At 39.5% G+C, this 23,186-nt stretch overlaps 1 protein-coding gene across 2 annotated transcripts in view; it reads left to right on the forward strand.

Moving 5' to 3' along the window:
* The window catches only part of LOC135462717 (disintegrin and metalloproteinase domain-containing protein 10-like), a 34,994-nt gene that overhangs the window by 2,038 nt on the left and 9,770 nt on the right, over positions 1-23,186 (forward strand). For both annotated transcript variants that reach the window (XM_064739939.1, XM_064739938.1), the window contains exons 2-17: positions 10,709-10,844; positions 11,259-11,377; positions 11,731-11,905; positions 12,235-12,325; positions 13,218-13,403; positions 13,774-13,920; positions 14,283-14,478; positions 15,673-15,848; positions 16,278-16,476; positions 17,102-17,267; positions 18,277-18,381; positions 19,155-19,239; positions 19,718-19,820; positions 20,224-20,346; positions 21,000-21,136; positions 22,652-22,810. In XM_064739939.1, the coding sequence (XP_064596009.1) occupies positions 10,709-10,844; positions 11,259-11,377; positions 11,731-11,905; positions 12,235-12,325; positions 13,218-13,403; positions 13,774-13,920; positions 14,283-14,478; positions 15,673-15,848; positions 16,278-16,476; positions 17,102-17,267; positions 18,277-18,381; positions 19,155-19,239; positions 19,718-19,820; positions 20,224-20,346; positions 21,000-21,136; positions 22,652-22,810 (2,303 nt within the window). The remainder of the gene's footprint in view (positions 1-10,708; positions 10,845-11,258; positions 11,378-11,730; positions 11,906-12,234; positions 12,326-13,217; positions 13,404-13,773; positions 13,921-14,282; positions 14,479-15,672; positions 15,849-16,277; positions 16,477-17,101; positions 17,268-18,276; positions 18,382-19,154; positions 19,240-19,717; positions 19,821-20,223; positions 20,347-20,999; positions 21,137-22,651; positions 22,811-23,186) is intronic.

Genomic DNA, 23,186 nt, shown 5'->3' on the forward strand with positions numbered 1-23,186 from the left:
AGGATGTATGCCTTAAATCTAAGGTCTGTGTTCAGACTCAGAAATCAAGAAGAGGATGTGTGACTCAAATCTAAGGCCTGTGTTCAGACTCAGAAATCAAGAAGAGGATGTGTGACTCAAATCTAAGGCCTGTGTTCAGGCTCAGAAATCAAGAATAGGATGTGTGACTCAAATCTAAAGGCCTGTGTTCAAACTCAGAAATCAAGAAGAGGATGTATGCCTTAAATCTAAGGCCTGTGTTCAGACTCAGAAATCAAGAATAGGATGTATGACTCAAATCTAAGATCTATGTTCAGACTCAAAAATCAAGAAGAGGATGTATGACTCAAATCTAAGGTCTGTGTTCGGACTCAGAAATCAAGAATAGGATGTATGACTCAAATCTAAGGTCTATGTTCAGGCTCAGAAATCAAGAATAGGATGTATGACTCAAATCTAAGGCCTGTGTTCAGACTCAGAAATCAAGAAGAGGATGTATGCCTTAAATCTAAGGCCTGTGTTCAGACTCAGAAATCAAGAATAGGATGTATGACTCAAATCTAAGATCTATGTTCAGACTCAAAAATCAAGAAGAGGATGTATGACTCAAATCTAAGGTCTGTGTTCGGACTCAGAAATCAAGAATAGGATGTATGACTCAAATCTAAGGTCTATGTTCAGACTCAGAAATCAAGAATAGGATGTATGACTCAAATCTAAGGCCTGTGTTCAGACTCAGAAATCAAGAATAGGATGTATGCCTTAAATCTAAGGCCTGTGTTCAGACTCAGAAATCAAGAATAGGATGTGTGACTCAAATCTAAGATCTATGTTCAGACTCAGAAATCAAGAAGAGGATGTATGACTCAAATCTAAGGTCTATGTTCAGGCTCAGAAATCAAGAAGAGGATGTGTGACTCAAATATAGGGCCTGTGTTCAGACTCAGAAATCAAGAATAGGATGTATGACTCAAATCTAAGGTCTATGTTCAGGCTCAGGAATCAAGAATAGGATGTATGATTTAAATCTAAAGTCTATGTTCAAACTCAGAAATCAAGAAGAGGATGTATGACTCAAATCTAAGGTCTATGTTCAGACTCAGAAATCAAGAAGAGATGTATGATTTAAATCTAAGGTCTATGTTCGGAATCAGAAATCAGCAGTCGGATGTTTGGTTTTACGGGGTTTTCCCACGAATTCCCGATTCTCCCGTTGCCATCTGCACTGCTCATGAATATTTATTCAATATCTGGAGAGATAAGCTGTGCTGATATCGTCAACTGTTGAAATAAAGATATACACTAATGAGATAGTGTTTCCTGGTGTGCAGGCGTATATACCCTATACTTCCTAGAGGGAAGATATCTACTTTACATGAGATGGTGCAATCTTCCTGTCAGGTGTTGAGATGACATAGGACTACTGGACGATCTGACCCTTCAACGACACGGACTGTATTCATAACGTTATGTCCCGTGTCAAATGTTAACCAGTTAGCAACATCTTGGACATGTTGTAACATAAAATTTATACCCATTGAAAGGCGCTTTACTGGGTGTATAGCGTTTATGTAGTGTGGAAACCAAAGCCTTCACATAGACCTTACATACGAAAAGAAATATATGTGATTTTGATAATGGTCACCCGTTGCCGGTAAGGTATACAATCATGTGACGTACATACATTGTTCTAAGTGCTACACCTGGTCACATTTTTACCTGTGAAGTGAAATATATATATACTTCATGACGTATACGTGGTCACGTATAGTATAACATAATTGCAACGGCCACGCATTGCGACTGTACAAGGAATCCTCATCGTTTATTTCTGTAATCACATAAATATCCAGAAATGCCCAATCTCTCCGACCCTCACTTTCCCTCATGCAGGTAAACATTGAAGTGTGGTTAGCCTGGCCTACCATACATGTACGTACGTGAGTGAGTCAGTGCTTGGGGTTTAACGTCGTGCTCAACAGTTGTACGTACGTAAAGCAAGTTTCTGATGTTTGCGGTGGTAATGCTGAGATTTTGTATTATACCAACGTCTGTAAGTGACAGTTATACCTAATTCTGCTTAAGACATTATTGGGACAAGTTGCTAGTATTTGAGCAATTACATGGAAAGTTAGAATAAAACCTTATATTTATTTATTTATTTGATTGGTGTTTTACGCCGTTCTCATGAATATTTCACTTATACGACGGCGGCCAGAATTATGGTTGGTGGAAACCGGGCACATCCCGGAGGAAACCCACGACCATCCGCAGGTTGCTGTCAGACCTTCCCACGTACGGCCGGAGAGGAAGCCAGCATGAGCTGGACGAACTCACAGCGACCGAATTGGTGAGAGACTCCTGGGTCATTACGCTGCGCTAGCGCGCTAACCAACTGAGCCACCGAGGCCCCTAAAACCTTATATGAGTTAAACATGACAACAGGTTGTATTTCACCGGGTATACATGTAGTTTCCATTCACCAGCTATCACATTGTCGTCGCTGCTCTGGGTTTACTCTCCATGCTCTAGTCTATGTACATCTAAATGTTCACTGATATGCGTGTGTGAACAAATACGTATAGGGCCTATATGAAAAGGGTGTGTCAGGTTAACCTGGCGACACAAGACACGGAATCAGTGGCTTATATACCGTTGAGCTGACGGGTGAATCAAATGCGTGTATGTTGACATATATGAAAGAATATTTGCCGAGTGGGATATATAGCCTATACCATTATCATACATGTGTCTCTACACAATAATAAGGAATGACATAACCATGGATCCCAAGTAGATGGTCACATATGACATATCATATATGACTGTATTAAATTTATTCCGTGAAAAATGGGTTTCTGCTCTGCCTGATTTGCTTTCAGCATAATGCTGACTGCGGTAGTATAAGTGAAATAATTAGCAAGACGCCAATCAAATAAATAAATTCCGGGAAAAATATCAAGAATTTATAAAACGTACTTTCACACAGAGTTTTAATGTCTTTCCCTTGATGCTTATGCCCCATTTGCAAGTCTTTTGTCTGAGTGATTTGTTCCATGGTGTATACAAACGCTTTTATCTGCGCAATTTTGATAGACAGATCAGGAATTAATATGCAGTGGTAAAGTTTTTTGGTGTTAGATGCTTGGCAATACAAACGAGAATAGAGAACAAAAACAGAGCAGCGACGACATTGTGATAGTTGACAAATCATATTTTATTATTTGAAATATGACACACCGAAAGTTATGATATTTTTTACGCATATACATATACTTGAAATTAGAAAAATAATATGCATATGTATGCTGTGGTTGAATATTAATCATCTACACGTTTTAAACAGTTCACCTTATCAGATTTCAGAATTATACACTCTGGGCAATCAGTCTGTGGGGAAATATAGGGAACGATATTATCTTACATACCTCTTTTGTATACCATAATATTCTCCACAGCATAATGTTAGCTTAATACCCTGAAGAAGTGTACCTCTCCCCTCTCCTCACGCGCTTACAGTAACCTTTTCCGCTCACAACATTTTCCGTTCGCAAGAACCTTTATATGAAACTGTCCTATGGAAGAACCATTAGCGAGGATAGCCATTCTATAGCCTCATTCACATGTGTAGGCCGCTTATTTTTAGTGCTAATTTCATACCTTCAAGTTTTACCATTATGTAAACTGTTACATAAGTTGGTAAATAACATGTTAGTTTAATCCTATAATGGGTCATGGCTGTGTACGATTTCCCTTAGAGAATTTGAAAATGTAATAACCGAACTTCCTGTTTCCTACTATTCCTGTTTATGTTCTGTTACTATATGTAGTCATTTACTTGCACGTCAGTGGGAATTTGAGGGCATCTTCTGACGCAAACTATAGTTAATAGACACCGCCAAATGCATCTTGAAGATTTACAAACCTGTAGACATTCTGTGCATGACTAGTCTAATTAAAGGGCTATTCTAGCCGGTGACAGTGATGGCCTAGGACATCTACTTCCGTGATCGTGTATAAATAGGTGCCGCCATGACTGTAACACGCACATGTGCTGTAGATATGTTAAGCGGCATGCGCGTATTCTGCCAGGTCAGGATATTACCTCTTTCGGCTCTCCCATGTTAAAGATATTGTGCTGGATAATGAATGAATGAATGAATGAATAAATGAATTAATGAATTAATGAATGAACGACGAAACAAATGAATCCCTGATTGAATGAATGACTGAATGAATAATAGAACAAATCAATGGTCAGGGTTGAACGCAAAGGCCCCACAAACAATGAGAGCGGAAGAATTCGCAAATTCTCGGTTCATCGACGGTTTTGAACGTGTTCCAGTAATTTAATGAATGAATGAGTAAATGGATGAATGAGTAAATGGATGAATGAGTAAATGGATGAATGAGTAAATGGATGAATGAGTAAATGAATGAATGAGTAAATGAATGAATGAGTAAATGGATGAATGAGTAAATGAATGAATGAGTAAATGGATGAATGAGTAAATGGATAAATGAGTAAATGGATGAATGAGTAAATGAATGAATGAGTAAATGGATAAATGAGTAAATGGATGAATGAGTAAATGGATAAATGAGTAAATGGATGAATGAGTAAATGGATGAATGAGTAAATGGATAAATGAGTAAATGAATGAATGAGTAAATGAATGAATGAGTAAATGGATGAATGAGTAAATGGATGAATGAGTAAATGGATGAATGAGTAAATGGATGAATGAGTAAATGGATAAATGAGTAAATGAATGAATGAGTAAATGGATGAATGAGTAAATGGATGAACGATGACCCTTTATCGCCATATGGCGAGAACATGTTAGGACCAGGAGAGAGTTATACAGCCTTTGACATGATAATGATAGCATTCACTATCTGAACAAATGGGAACAGAGGCTTTTGAAAGAAGCTAGAAAAGCAGAAATGAATAAAATTCACATTTACTCTAAAAAAAAGAACAAAACAACAAATGTACACTGTTTCGTACACGATGTACCCAAAATGTGTGCCGGATTTTGACACATACAAATTGGTGCACACTAAAAGTGTAGGTATATAAAGCTGTATACAAGACACAATTGTGTAAATGTGTTACAATTAATGTGTGCCTGTAATGTGTACATTTTGTACACAAATGCTTCAGTTTTTGAGAATAAATATAGCTTGTATGCAATATCCTGACACGTTTCAAAATTTCCCACATGGGAGGATTCCAGGTTAGTCACCTTTGTCCAGGATGCGAAGGTCTTCTACTTTTCACTCGTGGGAGTGGGGGGGGGGGGGTATAGAAGCGTATCTGAAATAACCGAACATCAGTTTTCTTTTGATTTCTAAGCCTTTATCGTCTTAAAGCCATCTGATATCGTAGCATATTTCTGGTTGGGTGTACGGATGTATATAAATGTTAGACCGGAAGTCGATCTCGTAACAGTATAGCTCTGTTGTGTACTTGTGGAGTCATTCTGCCATTGAACGTCGCGAGAACTTTGCCTCAGGATAAAAATAAAAACACAAACACATCTCTGGCACACAACATTATAAATGTGCTCCATAAACTCCCACACAAACACATCACTGGCACACAACATTATAAATGTGCTCCATAAACTCCCACACAAACACATCACTGGCACACAACATTATAAATGTGCTCCATAAACTCCCACACAAACGCATCACTGGCACACAACATTATAAAGGTGCCCCATAAATTCCCCCACAAACACATCACTGGCACACAACATTATAAATGTGCTCCATAAACTTCACCACAAACACATCACTGGCACACAACATTATAAATGTGCTCCATAAGCTCCACCACAAACATATCACTGGCACATAACATTATACATGTACTCTATAAGCTCCACCACAAACACTTCACTGGCACACAACATTATAAATCTGCTCCATAAACTTTACCACAAACACAAATCTGGCACACAACATTATAAATGTGCTCCATAAGCTCCACCACAAACGCCTCTTTGGCACACAACATTATAAATGTGCTCCATAAATTCCCCCACAAACACATCACTGGCACACAGCATTATAAATGTGCTCCATAAACTTCACCACAAACACATCACTGGCACACAACATTATAAATGTGCTCCATAAGCTCCACCACAAACATATCACTGGCACACAACATTATAAATGTACTCCATAAGCTCCACCACAAACACATCTTTGGCACACAACATTATAAATGTACTCCAAAAGCTCCATCACAATTTTATCACTGACACACAACATTATAAGTGTGCTTTATAAATTCCTCCACAAACACATGACTGGCACACAACATTTATAAATGTGCTTCATAAATTCCCCCACAAACACATCACTGGCACACAACATTATAAATGTACTCCATAAGCTCCACCACAAACACTCCACTGCCACACAACATTATAAATGTGCTCCATGAGCTCCACCACAAACACATGACTGACACACAACATTATAAAGGTGGTTCATCAATTCCACCACCACCACATCACTGGCACATAACATTATAAATGTACTCCATAAGCTCCACCACCACCACATCACTGGCACACAACATTATAAATGTACTCCATAAGCTCCATCACAAACACATCACTGGCACACAACATTATAAATGTGCTCCATGAGCTCCACCACAAACACATGACTGACACACAACATTATAAAGGTGGTTCATCAATTCCACCACCACCACATCACTGGCACATAACATTATAAATGTACTACATAAGCTCCACCACCACCACATCACTGGCACACAACATTATAAATGTACTCCATAAGCTCCACCACAAACACATTACTGACACACAACATTATAAAGGTGGTTCATCAATTCCACCACCACCACAATACTGGCACACAACATTATAAATGTGCTCCATAAGCTCCACCACAAACACATCACTGGCACACAACATTATAAATGCATTCCATAGACTTTACCACAAACACATCACTGGCACACAACATTATAAATGTTCTCCATAGACTTCAACACAAATACATCACTGGCACACAAGTTTATAAAGGTGCTTTATAAATTCCTCCAAAAACACATCACTTGCACACAGGTTTATAAAGGTGCTTTATAAATTCCTCCAAAAACACATCACTTGCACACAGGTTTATAAAGGTGCTTTATAAACTCCACCACAAACACATCACTGGCACACAACATTATAAATGTACTCCATAAGCTCCACCACAAACACATCACTGGCACACAACATTACAAATGTACTCCATAAATTCCCCCACAAACACATCACTGGCACACAACATTATAAATGTACTCCATAAATTCCCCCACAAACACATCACTGGCACACAACATTATAAATGTGCTCCATAAACTTCACCACAAACACATCACTGGCACACAACATTATAAATGTACTCCATAAGCTCCACCACAAACACATCACTGGCACACAACATTACAAATGTACTCCATAAATTCCCCACAAACACATCACTGGCACACAACATTATAAATGTGCTCCATAAACTTCACCACAAACACATCACTGGCACACAACATTATAAATGTACTCCATAAACTCCACCACAAACAAATCACTGGCACACAACATTATAAATGTGCTCCATAAACTTCACCACAAACACATCACTGGCACACAACATTATAAATGTGCTCCATAAACTCCACCACAAACACATAACTGGCACACAACATTATAACTGTGATTCATAAACTTCACCACAAACACATCACTGACACACAACATTATATATGTGCTTCATAAACTCCACCACAAACACATCACTGGCACACAACATTATAAATGTGCCCCATAAATTCCTCCACAAACACATAACTGGCACACAACATTATAAAGGTGCTTCATAAACTTCACCACAAACACATCACTGGCACACAACATTATAAATGTGTTCCATAAGCTCCACCACAATCATATCACTGACACAGAACATTATAAATGTGCCCCATAAATTCCTCCACAAACACATCACTGGCACACAACACTATAAATGTGCTTCATAAATTCCTTTACAAACACATCACTGGCACACAACATTATAATTGTTCTCCAAAAGCTCCACCACCACCACTTCACTGGCACACAACATTATAAATGTACTACATAAGCTCCACCACAAACACATCACTGGCACACAACATTATAAATGTTCTCCATAGACTTCACCACAAGCACATCACTGGCACACAGGTTTATAAAGGTGCTTTATAAATTCCTCCACAAATACATCACTGGCACACATGTTTAGAAATGTGCCCCATAAATTCCTCCACAAACAAATCACTGGCACACAACATTATAAATGTCCTCCATAAGCTCCACCACAAACACATCACTGGCACACAACATTGTAAATGTACTCGATAAGCTCCACCACAAACACATCTTTGGCATACAGCATCATAAATGTGCTCCATAAGCTCCACCACATACACATCACTGGCACACAGCATTATAAATGTACTCCATAAGCTCCACCACAAACACCTCTTTGGCACACAACATTATAAATGTGCTCCATAAGCTCCACCACAAACACATCACCGACACACAACATTATAAATGTACTCCATAAGCTCCACCACAAACATATCACTGGCACACAACATTATAAATGTGCTCCATAAGCTCCACCACAAACACATCAATGGCCCACAACATTATAAATGTCCTCCATAAACTCCACGACAGATTCCAAGCATTTAACTTCAATTCAATCCGTCAAAGTAGAAGTAAATAATTAAAGACATAAATGTTCCTAGCGGTTTGGAAGTAGTTTTCGATGGCATTTCCGAACTGGCGTTTTTCCACTAGTTACGAACAAATGTTTATCTTCCTCATTTTCATTATCATATGTAGAAGAGTGTTTATCCTATCCGGTACAGGTCGTCATAGCTCAGTGAACACTTCTTACAGCTTATACTGAACATACATGGGTCTCGTTTTGACACAGCCATACAATAACATATGCATGTACTCAGAGATGAACAGGTGCCTTTATTCTCCTCAACACGTGCTGGTTATGTGTTTTATATGGACCTGGCATGCGCAATCGAATTCGTCCTACGACCGTTGTGCTCCTGCGTACGGAAGCTTCCTGTAAACAACTTTTAGTTATATTCTAATTGCATGTTATGAAAATAAATGTAGTCTTTGGTTAATCGTCTATGACCAAACCGTGTGGAAATAAAACACTCTGTCTCGACTGTAGAACTCAGGAGATGTCAGTTCCCACAAAATCGAGCTTTATTTGAACTATTTATTAATTATATAGACTATTTATTAATATGTACGACTTTCAAAGTGGATTTTAATGTACAGTGTGCAATCGTCTGTGGCAGTTACATGTGTGTGGGTATTTAAGGGATATAGAATCTAACAACTCACGCTATATCTACTTTCTACACAATGACGGGGCCGGTAAGGGAAACGAGATACATAAACTAAGCCAACTCCATTTAAGACTGTTTTTTCTGATCCACCAATTTCGGTGGTCTAACTTAGACCGGCTCGGTTTAGTCCACAGTTTTCGTCCGTGTCAACACACAGATGCATACTAATTTCGGATGTGACAGGCGCAGGTTTTCTCCCCCTGTGGGACTTAAGATCTTCTTATTGACGAGTAAAAGCAAGCAGCCGAAAACTGGCGAACCACACATATAACTGACCTGCGTTGTATATAAGGGCGTTAAATACCACTCATTTAAAACGGCATCATAAATGGGCATATATTCAGAGCAAGAACCACGGTCAGGGCCCGGTTTCACGAAGCACTTTTATACCGGTATTGTAGGCATTACGTCGTCATGGTAGTTTCGAGCTCGTAACATTAAGGGAGCTCCGTAAAACTGGGCCCTGTATTCTAACTGTGAAACTTCCCAATTTCTATCGCGGCTTCATGAATAGGACAGTTTGACTTTTGAGCTTGAATATTATTATTCAGACATTATTGTGGAAAGAAGTGATACATAAAACAGGTTATTTGTTTTGGAGTTCTTTCTCCTTTCAGTACAAAAATTATACTTCTCAGTGCAATACGCTCTTTTTTGAAGGCCGGTCTTGGTTAACAGATTAGAAGATTCTTTGACTGCGCTGGGACTTAAATCTAGTTGTTGCTTTGGACATCTGCACTAATTTTATTATGTGATGTGAAATGCTGCAGGATTCCTGTTAACGGAGTTTATATAAAATGGCCTTGCTATTACTACTACCAGTGAACGTTTACGATTGTTATTTGTGACCACTACTGTAACTTCCAGAGGAATCTGGTGTTGGCTTGTTAAACATCTTTATACGATTTTTCTACCCATGTTTGTCGGGATAACATGTCAAGCCCTTAGACATGCGCTACTAGATTTTCTTCACAATTTATTAAAAAAAAACTTTGCTCAGGACAATTAGAACGAAAAACCTACGATGAATAATCTGTCTGTACGTCCACACTCTGCCAGTGAAGGAAACAAAATGGATGCAATTTTCGCATCAGCCAGATGACCTCTCGTTGTCATATGACCGAAACATTGTTATGTACGACGTTAAACCCATGTATGCATACACACACTAATCTGCATCAAGCGCGTTTTGTGAACAGAGGCATGTACTGTACCGCTTGCATTCCATGATCCGATGATTTTTTCATCTCATTCATTTCTTTATAGAGTTATCCCCCCTAGACGATTACATTCTCCACCACGAGGCATTGAATTATGACACAACCAGGTTGAAAAATCTACATACACGGAGAGAGCGCTCTGTGGACGATGACGTCAGGCTACAATTTACAGCATATGGAAGGTACGTTTAGTGTCTCCTGTAAACTCACGATAGATCCCGAGTGATTGTTGAATATACCGTGTAAGTTGTGACTGATAGGCGAGTGATTGTTCTGTGTACCGTATAAGAAAAAGTGTAAAAAAACGTCATTTTTAGGTATTTTTCGACAAGATTCATTGTATGCTATTCGTTATTTGCAGGCATTGCCACACATTGTTCAGCGAAGGCTGCACGGTAGTATTAGTTACTCAACATGCTCGATGTGTAAGCTAATTTATTTCAATTTGTCATTTGCGCAAACGTACAGTTTGTAGCAGAATTCAGTAAAGGTTATTCTTCATATATGTGTATTTGATGTCGTTGCTTAGTACCTTGTTACATATGATGTCGTTGTTGGAAATCTTCATTGGCTGACAAATTGTTGTTCTCTTTCAGAACTTTCCGTCTCAAGCTCAGGGCCGATAACTCTGTATTTAAACATGACCACGAGCTGGAGTTTGGTGGTGAAATATCTCGGGGCAATATTAATTTGGCCTATAGGGGCGAAGTTTTAGGTTTGTATATCGCAAGATGTAATATCGAAATTTTTCGGTTACAGTTTTAATGTATTGGATTTGGTTATGGATGTTTATCCTCTGCAATTGATATTCTGAATTTTATTACTTTGCAAAGTTTGGTTGGTGTGGTGATATATCAGTTTTATATTTTATCTGTTATCTGGAATTGCGCTACCAAAACTGTGTTACGCCTCTGTTGTTATTACCATTGACTACATTCCGAATTTTAACTGCATTTACTACCTTTCTTTTACAATGGACCTATCGTTACTTGGTAACTCCATGTATGAATTATTATTCCTTTGCTGGGAATTGGCTCTACAATTTAGCCTTTATTGCCTTGTATTCAGATTCACCCAGAAGTTCAGTATATGGCACTATTATTAATGGGATCTTCCGAGGAGAAATCCATGAACCTGGAACCCCTACATTCCATATAGAACCGTCGGATCGGTTTTTTGAGGGGATTCCCCCCTACCACTCTGTTATATATTCCGAAGAACATCTACAGACTGATCCTTACAGGTACGAAGAGAGTTTTTAATAAACATTTTATACAATGTATACTGAAACATGATTTCCATATGTCCAAATGGTTATATTATAGATTCTTCTGCAGTAATAACTAATGGCGACCAACGCCAGTTAAATAAATAAATAAATTCTGCAGTGATAGTATGCAATCGGAAATGTTTATTACACCATATTTTAACACCATTCCCAAATTATCTTCTTCTCTCGCATTACTGAAATAGTTTTGATAGATATTATTGTTATCTTTGTTTTCCTGCTTGGCATCCAATTATTTGTCGATACAGCCTAAGATTATCAACCAATCATATTGTCTCTTTTAGACATTTACGAGGTAACTATACACAGTTTGGATCTGCCTGTGGTTACCGTACCCATGGGAACAAAGAAGACTTTCAAAAGTCTTCTGCGCAGGTGAGGATAACGTTGGGATACGTTCATGTGATGCCAAATCCCGCATTTTTTTTCCAAAATGGTAGAACTAGAATCTGTCCAATAACACGCAAATCTCGCTCTAATGTATGATTTCGCAATACATGAGTCTCTCAAGTTTTTTTTCATTAAACACAGTTCACTATGCATTTAATCCCCTGTTCATTTCACGCCATATATATATATATATATATATATATATATATATATATATATATATCTATTCGAAAAAATTATCGTTCAGCCCAGAGTTGGTTAATATTAAAAGGTCTAAATGTAAAACCATCACCAAGCAGAATTGCCCCATGTCCTCCATTCAAACATTGCTTTTTGTTGTTATATTTTACAATGTTCATAAGTTCGGCAAACACTCTGTCTGCAGGACTTTATCAAGACTACTCATGTAGTGCAAAACACAAGGTTTATAATTACTTACTGGTTGGGTTAATTACTTAATGTCAATGCCCCCCAGATGACTTACACTCGATGCCATGCTTTATCTCTGAAAGAGCTTTATGGCCTCCTCTAGAGTGTGACTGTGACTAAGTGCACAGGGCTGTGACATTCTTATTTTTTTATTTATTTATTTGATTGGTGTTTTACGCCGTACTCAAGAATATTTCACTTATACGACGGCGACCAGCATCATGGTGGGAAGAAACCGGGCAGAGCCCAGGGGAAACCCACTGCCATCCGCAGGTTGCTGACAGACCTTCTCACGTACAGCTGGAGAGGAAGCCAGCATGAGCTGGACTTAACTCACAGCGACCGCCATTCTTACTTAAGGCATCCAACATGACGAATGCAAGTGATCTATAATGCTAGTTCAGTGGATTGTTTTTTTTAATAATTTGGCTGTCGTGTTTTGTTTCAGTTTGATTCTCACACATCTGAAGATCACATAAAAGAGGAGGTTCTCCATAGATACCGACGGGCCACAGTCAATGGACAATTACTGGGAACAACCGAGTCCCCAAACACGTGTTACTTGGAGTTGCAATCAGACCCGTTCCTTTGGCAATACATGAAAAAGTCACGTGCCAGTGGAGGGTTGGGACTGGTACATAACTCATATTTTAATCTCGTTTTATCTCGTTTTATCTCGTTTTCGATTGCCTTTGCGTTAACGTTTTTTTTTCTGGCAACTGCCAACGTGTTACTTATGCATAGCAACAAAACAGTGGTGAATTCAGCCTGGGATCGCCATTTGCTTAACGAAAGTTATACCCATTCTCTTGTTTCTCAAAACCGGTAGTTGTATTAGTCTGGTGTTTCAGCTCGAAAGATCGTTTTCTGGAATGGGTGTTTATAATTGTCCGCTAAAATGGACAATTTTGAATGAATTTAAATAGTTTTTCACTGTAATTTCCATTGTGGCGTTCTCTTGTGAACACTTTTTTAATATTCCAATATCAAACAATATTTCTCAGGATACACAGCAAGCCAAGGACGAGATCATGTCGCTGTTCGTGAGTCACGTGAACAGTCTGAACGAGATCTTCCGGGAAACTCGGTTCAACACATTCGACAACCAAACCTGGTACCGAGGGATCACCTTCATCGTACAGCGCAGTCAGGTTGGTTACTGAGAACGAGGTTGTGGTATTGAACGGAGCAGCGGTATGTTTTTAATGTTGGGTGGAGCAAGTATTCCAGCACGTAAGGCCGGGCCTCTATTTACATTTGTTTAATACATTTTAATTTACTTATTTATTTCATTTTGTTTTAAAGTCATATTAAGCAGTTTCACTTGTACGATGGCTGTCATTTTTATAGGTGTAGGAAACCGAAATATTCATGTTGAGCTACCGCCCTGTGACAAGTTACTGACTAACTTTTCCAGGTACTGGTGAAAGACAAGTTGCCCAGCTAATGTTTGGGTTTGAAGCCGCTCCTTGCGATAACACTTTAATGTCGAGCTGCTGTATATGTGCTTCAGGTGATGATATGGGAGGACGAGTGTTCAAACGTTACCATCCCCAACAAGTTCTGCTCAGCGACCTACGACGTGAATACCCTCTTGTACCAGAGTTCACTGATAGATCACTCCGCATTCTGCCTGTCTTATTTGTTCACGTACCGTGACTTCCAGAGAGGGACCCTGGGGCTTGCCTGGGTCGGGAAACCCTCCTCAGGTATGCTGAAGGTTGTCTTAAAGGGTACATGAAACGCTGGTTTATGATGTGCCCTAGTTTATAAAAGAACAAAAAACTTTCTTGTTGGAGAGTTAAATAACTTTAAACTACTGTATCCCTAAGGCCACCGCGATTAGCCTGGAAATTAAGTAGCCCCCAGAGCTACGTCATCGATGACAGCTGTCAAAACAAAGCGTCGGTGACCACAGCCTTCCTATCCCACCTTTCTAACCCAATCTCTCCTTTTCGAGCTTTGTTGCCAAACATTCCCACCCAACCCTTTTCAACCAAAACTTTCCCATCCAAATCTTCCACCCAGACCTTTCCTATTTAACTTTCCTCTCCAAACCTTTCCTGTCCAATCTTTGCTACCCAAACTTTCAACCCAAACCCAACTTTTTCCCAACCAAACTTTCCTTTCCTACCCAAACTTTCCTGAACAACCTTTTCCTACACAAATTTTGCAATCTAACGCTTTCCCACACTGAAACAAGCGAGGCGCTCAATGAGCTCTGCTGATCCAGATCTGAGAAGGTATATGTGAGCTCTTGTAGGTCAACAAAGGCTGGCGTACGGTATCTGAGACGACTGGAGGTATATTTGAAATTCTCTGTTCCAGGTCTTACCTGGGGTACATGTGAGCTCTTGTATTTCATGGTAGATTGGCGTACAGTATATGTATGCTCTTCTATTTCTGGTATAACTGGAGGTATATTTACAATTCCCTGTTCCAGATCTGACCTGGGGTACATGTGAGCTCTTGTATTTCATGGTAGATTGGTGTACAGTATATGTATGCTCTTCTATTTCTGGTATAACTGGAGGTATATTTACAATTCCCTGTTCCAGATCTGACCTGGGGTACATGTGACCTCTTGTATTTCAGGGTAGATTGGCGTACGGTATATGTATGCTCTTCTATTTCTGGTATAACTGGAGGTATATTTGAAATTCTCTGTTCCAGGCCTTACCTGGGGTACATGTGAGCTCTTGTATTTCATGGTAGATTGGTGTACAGTATATGTATGCTCTCCTATTTCTGGTATAACTGGAGGTATATTTACAATTCCCTGTTCCAGATCTGACCTGGGGTACATGTGACCTCTTGTATTTCAGGGTAGATTGGCGTACGGTATATGTATGCTCTTCTGTTTCTGGTATAACTGGAGGTATATTTGAAATTCTCTGTTCCAGGCCTGACCGGAGGTATATGTGAGCCGTATCGTGACTCCCTAGAAAGTAACAATAAGAAAGTAAAGAAGAGTTTGAACACTGGTGTCGTGTCTCTGCTGAACTATGGAAAGAGGGTGCCCGTCCGGGTGTCACAACTCACATTCGCCCACGAGGTCGGTCACAGCTTTGGAGCAGAGGTAAGGGGGACATGAGGCTCGACGAAAACAAAGCAAGCGCAAATAATCGATAACTGCGACACCCTTCCAATAAATATGGTGCCAACTTGATTCCCACAGAGCAAGGAATACATTCTGAAAGAAAAAAAAGGTATTCCTATGTCAGAGGCGTATAAAAGACAACTTCATAGACGGTAAAACCAGAGCAGTGACGACAGTGTATTAGGTGGAAACGGGTCACACGTAGCTGGTCTCTTGTCAAGTTTTTTGTCATTGGAAGTTTTTGATTAGTACCGTGAACTGTCAGTAAATAGAACTTATGTCCAGATGTCATCTAATGACTAATCTAGATGTATATATTTTGATAGACTATGGGGTTTTTGTTCTAAATATTAATGAGCAAAGAATTAAATAAACTAACTAGTATATTTCATTATCGTGTGGTTGCAGCACGACGCTACAGAACAGTGCGCCCCTTTCAAGACGAATCGCCCAGATGCAAGTAACGGGAATTACATCATGTTTTCTAGCGCCAATCCAGGGAATATGGTCAACAACAACAAGTTTTCACCATGTAGCCGAGACTATATAGCCAAAGTTATCAAGGTGGTTGTCAACAACCTGGAGAACAAACGGAACTGCTTCAAACGTAACCATACCTTTTTTGATTTTTTCAAAACATTAATAATTTTATGCAGGTGTAATTGCTCCTGAAGTATATATTCCGAGAAAAACCAAAAAAATGGCTCTAGGAAATTCGAACTCACGATTTTTGGGCGTCTAGCTCCAGGGTATCTACCGACTGAAATATCGAACCGCATGCCACGAGCCATTTGACCGGGCTGGCTATATTCTAATACCAAAATCAATCTGTTTTCCAAAACAGTGTTATGTACTTCAATTTTGGTGTCTTCTTTATCTTTAACACAGCCAGTTCCTTTTTTTTTCTTTTGCGTTTTTGTGTTTTTGCACTCTAACTTTTATTGAAGACCACTTGTCTTCCACCAGTGTGGTGTGCACACCTTTACAACACGCATGGGAAAGTTCGTCATTAACTTGACAAACGTCGATAGTTTTCCCCAGCACTATGGTTTCCTCAACACATTATTCTGACCTCCATTGTAAAAGTGAAAAACTATTCAGCATGGCATTAAATAACAATGAATCGTCATTCAGTCAGTCAATTAAACACATCCACACCCAACCTTCATCCTTGTCTTCATCTTTTATGCTCACCCATTTATTAATCCATCCATCGTGCTTCCTGCCCATAGCTTCAGACGTGGCCTACTGCGGTAACACGATCGTGGAGGAGGGGGAGGAGTGTGACTGTGGCTTTGAAGCGGACTGTAACGATGATTGCTGCACGGGCCGCTCTGAATCTGGCACAGGGGGCTGCACCCTCAAAACTGACTCCTCGGGGAGAAAGTACCAGTGCAGGTAACCCGCACACGTCTTCTTTGTGCCTTACCGGCACCTGGGAGGCTGTAGTTGCACGTCTTGTCCGTCAGCTTTCAGGACTTCTTACATAACGGTTCGTCTTACTACCACACCAAGTTGGAGCTTGATAATTTTTTTACCTTTCAGTTTGTCATCTATTGGGTCTTGACAGCTTTGCGGACATTTTGCTAAGAAGACGTAGCGTGTTAAGTTCAATATTTTTTTACGTGGCTTCACCATGACAACAAACGGTATATGTACACGTGCGTGAAAAAAATCTGGAGTGTGGCGTTAAGCACAGATCAAATAAATAAAGAAACCATATTCGTTATTATTTCACCAAGTACGATATGATGGGATTAGGTTTCGGTATAATATTGTATAGCCGGAATGTTTCCTAAATATTGATTTTTTTTTTGATTGGTGTTTTACGCCGTACTCAAGAATATTTTACTTATACGACGGCGGCCAGCATTATGGTGGGCGGAAACCGGGCACAGCCCGGGGGAAACCCACGACCATCCGCAGGTTGCTGGCAGACCTTCCCACATACGGCCGGAGAGGAGCCAGCATGAGCTGGACTTGAACTCACAGCGACCGCATTGGTGAGAGACTCCTGGGTCATTACGCTGCGCTAGCGCGCTAACCAACTGAGCCACGGAGGGCCCCTCCTAAATATTGAGTGGAAGACGCTATCGGACTAAATGTGTTTTCTTTCTGTCTGTTTAGGGGTCCCCGTGGCTCATGTGGTTAGCGCGCTAGCACAGCATAAGGACCCAGGAGTCTCTCACCGATGCGGTCGCTGTGAGTTCAAGTCCAGCTAATGCTGGCTTCATCTCCGGTCATATGTGGGAAGGTCTGACAGCAACCTGCGGATGGTCGTGAGTTTCCCACGGGCTCTGCCCGGTTTCCTCCCACCATAGTGCTGGCCGCCGTCGTATAAGTGAAATATTCTTGAGTACGACGTAAAACACCAATCAGATAAATAAATAATTTCTTTCTGTTTCAGTCCGTCTCAAGGTAGGTGTTGTACAAAGTCGTGTACTTTTGTTCCCCGAGATTCCCATCAGCTCTGTTCACCGGAAGAGGAATGTGCGCGAGCGGCCTACTGTAAATATCCTTTACCAAAGCACGTTTCTATACATTAAGAACATGTCTCCAGATGCGTTGAAACACAGTATTTATTACTGTACAGAAACAGTATTTATTACTGTACATAAACACAGTATTTATTACCGTGCAGAAAAGCAGAATTAGTTGCTATGCTTATAATGAGACACATCATTTATCGCTGCTGAGACACACTAGTTAGTCCTTGCCCGAGACTAAATCAATACTTTTCTTTAAAAGAAAAACAAAACATTTTTGTCTTTCCGTCAGCCGCAAGGCCTAGATCTGTCATCCACACAAGTCGAATCAGTTACACGGTTTCTTGTCCATTATTATTTTGCGCCATACAATTTTCCGCAGTTAAGTAATGTACACGTATAACAACAAACCAGATCATACGTAACCTTCAGCCAGAGTCGAATAAAGCGGAAATAGCTGTAAACATTGTTGAAAATTCATATTTGAAGAAGGACAAATTCCCAACAGGTGCAACGCCCCCATAAAATGTCGATATCATCTTGGAGGCAGGTTTTTGATTTGACCATTGTCATATGTGAAAAGACAGGATGTCCAAAATTTGACTGACCGACCGACCAACAGCGAGACCAAAAAGAGCAATTTATACACCTGCTTGTGGCGGCTAAAGGACTCAGTTCAGTTTACTGTAAGGGATTAACTGAACCTTTTGTCATCTGATGTATACCAGTTTTTAGCTTAATTGTGGATGTTCAGCACGAGGAGTTAGTCGTTCACCTGTTTTCCTTGACCGTGTAGTACTGGAACTGCCGGCAGTTGTCCTGCCCCTGTCCTCGCTCAGGACAACCAGTTCTGCGATGACAACAGCCACGTTTGTGAGAAAGGGGTAAAGTATTTCTACTTTTAATGGGAAAGAAATATTAAAAAATAAATAAACATCAGTAGAATGACTGTTAAAATACTTTTTTTTCACTTAATTAAATACAGTCAAATGTTTGCATTGTAATGTGGGTCTCATGGACTATGCAGCTAATATATGTCGCCATCGAGTGAACATCGACTTTTCACTGTCCATCAAACAGGGATTTCATGTCAGGTTTGCTGTCCATGCACATATTACATGAGTAAAGGTCACCAAGGTCACACGAATTTTATTTAGGTGTGAACAAAGTGTAAAAATGTTATGTGACGTCACTAACGCCATACATTATAAATAATCATAACGGTTTCTCTGCATCTTAGTTCTTAGATTATCCTTGTAACCTCGCATTCAAACTGAATTCTACTTTAATCATAGACCAGAGTTTTCCTTGGCTTATGCATGTAGATAACCTTTTAACAACCAATGAAATTGTTCCTTTTAGCAATGCATCGGGTCTATCTGTAAGAGGATTGGCTGGGAGGAATGTTTCCTGACAGGTGATTGGAAGACACAGTCGGAGGAAATGTGCTATGTCTCGTGCAAAGGTATTACAATCTCGCATCTATTATTTTTTCCTGTTTCAATCTGAGAAAGATCGGCATCTCAGTCATTGCAGCGTAATAACACTTGTTGAAAAGTTTTATGATTTTCCAACGGAAAAGTCCTAATGTCAAACTCATACTGGGTTCCTGTCTTTGCGTTTTATTTAACGGTAAGCGCAGTGAAACCTTGTCAGTTAGATGTAATTTCTTAGGAATCTAACACGACAGCGTTAATGGAGTTTGTTACAAAAATGGATTTCAAAGAAAGCACAAAACCGTATTACGTAAATCATGTTTTGTCATATCTTTCCTTTTCCCGCCGCATTAGTATTTTAACATAGGCCTAAGCGGCATTTTACTTAAAATACAAGAATCATCACATTATTAATTTTCTTCCTTTTTCCAGATCCCAATTCTGGCAATTGTGTGAGCTCAAATAATGCTACCTGGGTTGAACGATATCCAGCCTATAAACAGCTGCTGCAGGATGTCGGGAACGGAACTGTGAAAGCCGTTCAGCTGCCACCTGGTGAGGAAATGAGGCAACACAGTTCAGGGAAAGATAATGCAGCTGAATGCATGAATTACGTTTACGTTTGAAAAGTAACATAGAGGAAGATTTTTCTACAATCTCCTCAAACATTTCTCAGCTTGTTGGAGAGTAAGCTTTTGTGGATTATTTATTTATTTAGGTAAGAGTGATTATTAAATCTGTGAAAAAAAATAGCAAAAACTAGCCTGGGTTTGACTTGAATACATTCACATATTATCTGATGTTAGAAACTGATGATGTTTTTTTCAGTCTTGAGAGCCCATGTCATGCATATTTCGAATATGATTTTCACGGCTTTTTCTCATTTATTTACAGTGAATAAAATAAAAAACAATTGAGGTTGAGTTTATTGAATAGGCTTAAGCACAGAGAGGTCACAGATTCATTTAAGCCTTTTAATCATAAATCAACTATTGTGTTTATAGATTAAACACATGTGTAGATTTAGTACCACATGTCTAGTCTTGTTTAACTCTGTAATATAAGAACCATAAGGTGTTTAACGATAAAAAAGAATTGGTTATTTTTTAATTCGGAAATTTTCACGGCGTAAAACAACAATCAAAAAAAGAAAGAAAAAAAAGACTCCTACACTTTCTGACAGTTTCTAACGTTTATGCCTATTTCAGGTTCCCCGTGTCGTAATTATGACGGTTACTGTGACGTTTTCTACAAATGTCGTCAAATCGACACCGAGGGAGCGCTCAAAAGATTGCTAAAGTTTTTCGGCGCCTCAGGTCTAGCGGAAATAGAACAGTGGATACAGGTAATCCTACAAACACAAATGATTGGTCCATTCATGCTGATTCCGATTGGCTAGATAAGTAGGTTTCGGTGTATGTTTTATAGCATTAAGAGCTGTCTTCTGTGACACCATGATAGCTGATAACAAAAGCATAATCTATTCTTGCAAAAAACGTAATATTCTCTGAGTTTAATATATTAGTTTTTGATTAGAGATTTGATTCCTGATTAGAGTTTCAAAAACCCATATCTCGTTTTGCTTTCATGTAGCCATCCCTCATATAGCCTCAGGCCACAAATTAGCCAAATGACAGGGACAGGGTGCAAACATGGGGGCAGTTTGACAACACCTCTGCTGTCTGTCTTAACATTATCGGGACAGGATGTAGCATGTTACTAAAGAAGTAGCAAACCCGGGTGGTATAGTTTACATCCATATAAAGTAAGGAAAAGTGCCACTGACAAAGGAACTGGGGCGGTCAGGCAGAGAGGTACGATAAGAAAGTTTCAAAATCACAGCACAATTCTGTAAATTTCCGAGTCACAAGTATAAAACTTGATCGAAGCACCCAGAAAAGTTTTATGGCCATGAAATAGGTGGTTGCCTAGTAATAACCCGCCAAAACTGTATTCTCGATCAAAAACGCCAAATTTTCGTTCAAACGAGGCATTATGTCTTTAATTTACAGAATGAAGATCAACGTTAGCAATAAAAATATTTTTACTGAGACTTTCATGGATATGTATTTTTATACGTGCTGTCAAAGTTCTGTTTTGATTAAAGATTGTCTTCATATGTAAAACATAAACTTTATAACGCGATCAGTTTTGTCATGTTTTAGCAAGTTTAAAATCGGTATTTCTGCATAGTCTGTCAGGCATCCTTCATAGTTCATCGAACTAACGAACTCAACGTGGAGAAAAGGTAACGCCTCAAGGAAGAGTTCGAATCTTTGTGGGGGGTTTTTTCTTTGGAAACACTTTTGTGTTAGTAAAGCCGTCTTGCATTAAATAAGGGTTATCATGAATTAGACTGGATACTTGTTACGCTATGGTATAGTATAGCATGGAAGTTACATTTCTTATATATTTATTTAGTTGACTGATGCATAACTGCGTGCTCAAGAATTGTTCACAAAGTTACATTTGTGGTGCAGAGATTTTCCCTACTCTACAGTGTCTAATGCAAAAAAACAACAACTTTATTTCACTGCGACCGGAGAAGGCTACCAATTTTTCATTTTATGACCCATACATGACTTTAATACTTGCTTGGTAGTTTTGTAAGTCGCATGCTTGTCATATAACAGGAAAAGAAGAGTAAATGAGAATGAATTTACGAGTGTGTCAGCAGCTGTCACTCAGAGGTATAGTCAAATTCGCTTCTTCAGATACACTTGGGCCGATTCCCCGCTTTAATGTTACTCCAGGTATCTTTCAGAGTTTGTCACAGTTGCATAGTGAGTGACTAACTCGCTCAGTTAATCAATAAAATTCTTCAATCCATTAAACAGTGAGTCTCCATTTTTGTTCTCAGCAATACTGGTGGGCTGTTCTGTTGATGTGTGTGGGACTCATTGCCTTCATGGCAGTATTTATCAAAGTGTGTTCCTACAGCACGCCGACTTACCCACCGGGCCGGAAACCCCGCCGTCAGCAAAAAGAGATCCGTGATGTTAATCCACTTCACGACGCGGTACGTATCTTTTTTCTTTCAACGATTTTTTTTTTGCTAAACGCTGCTTTCACTTTTTTTTTTGGATTAGGGTATTGGTGCCTGTCAGACGATCAATCGACAGTTTCAGCGTAATTTCCTGAACGCTCGCTATGCATAGAATCCACAATATGGGTGAATCCATAGATATTTTGCAAGACAGCTCGTTTTAGGGTCTTCTGATTCATTTGGACATGCGGAAAATGTCCATTTTTTGTTTTATTTTCAACAGCTTGTTATGTGACTAGCAAATGACATCTCTGCCGGCGGATCGATGCTCTCAGTGACTTATTTTGTTCCAGAAGTGCCTTATCCTGGAGACTCACCTTTTGCCCTTGCCTTGTTAACAATTTGCCTG

The sequence above is a fragment of the Liolophura sinensis genome, chromosome 2 (assembly GCF_032854445.1).
Source record: "Liolophura sinensis isolate JHLJ2023 chromosome 2, CUHK_Ljap_v2, whole genome shotgun sequence".
NCBI lineage: Eukaryota > Metazoa > Mollusca > Polyplacophora > Chitonida > Chitonidae > Liolophura > Liolophura sinensis.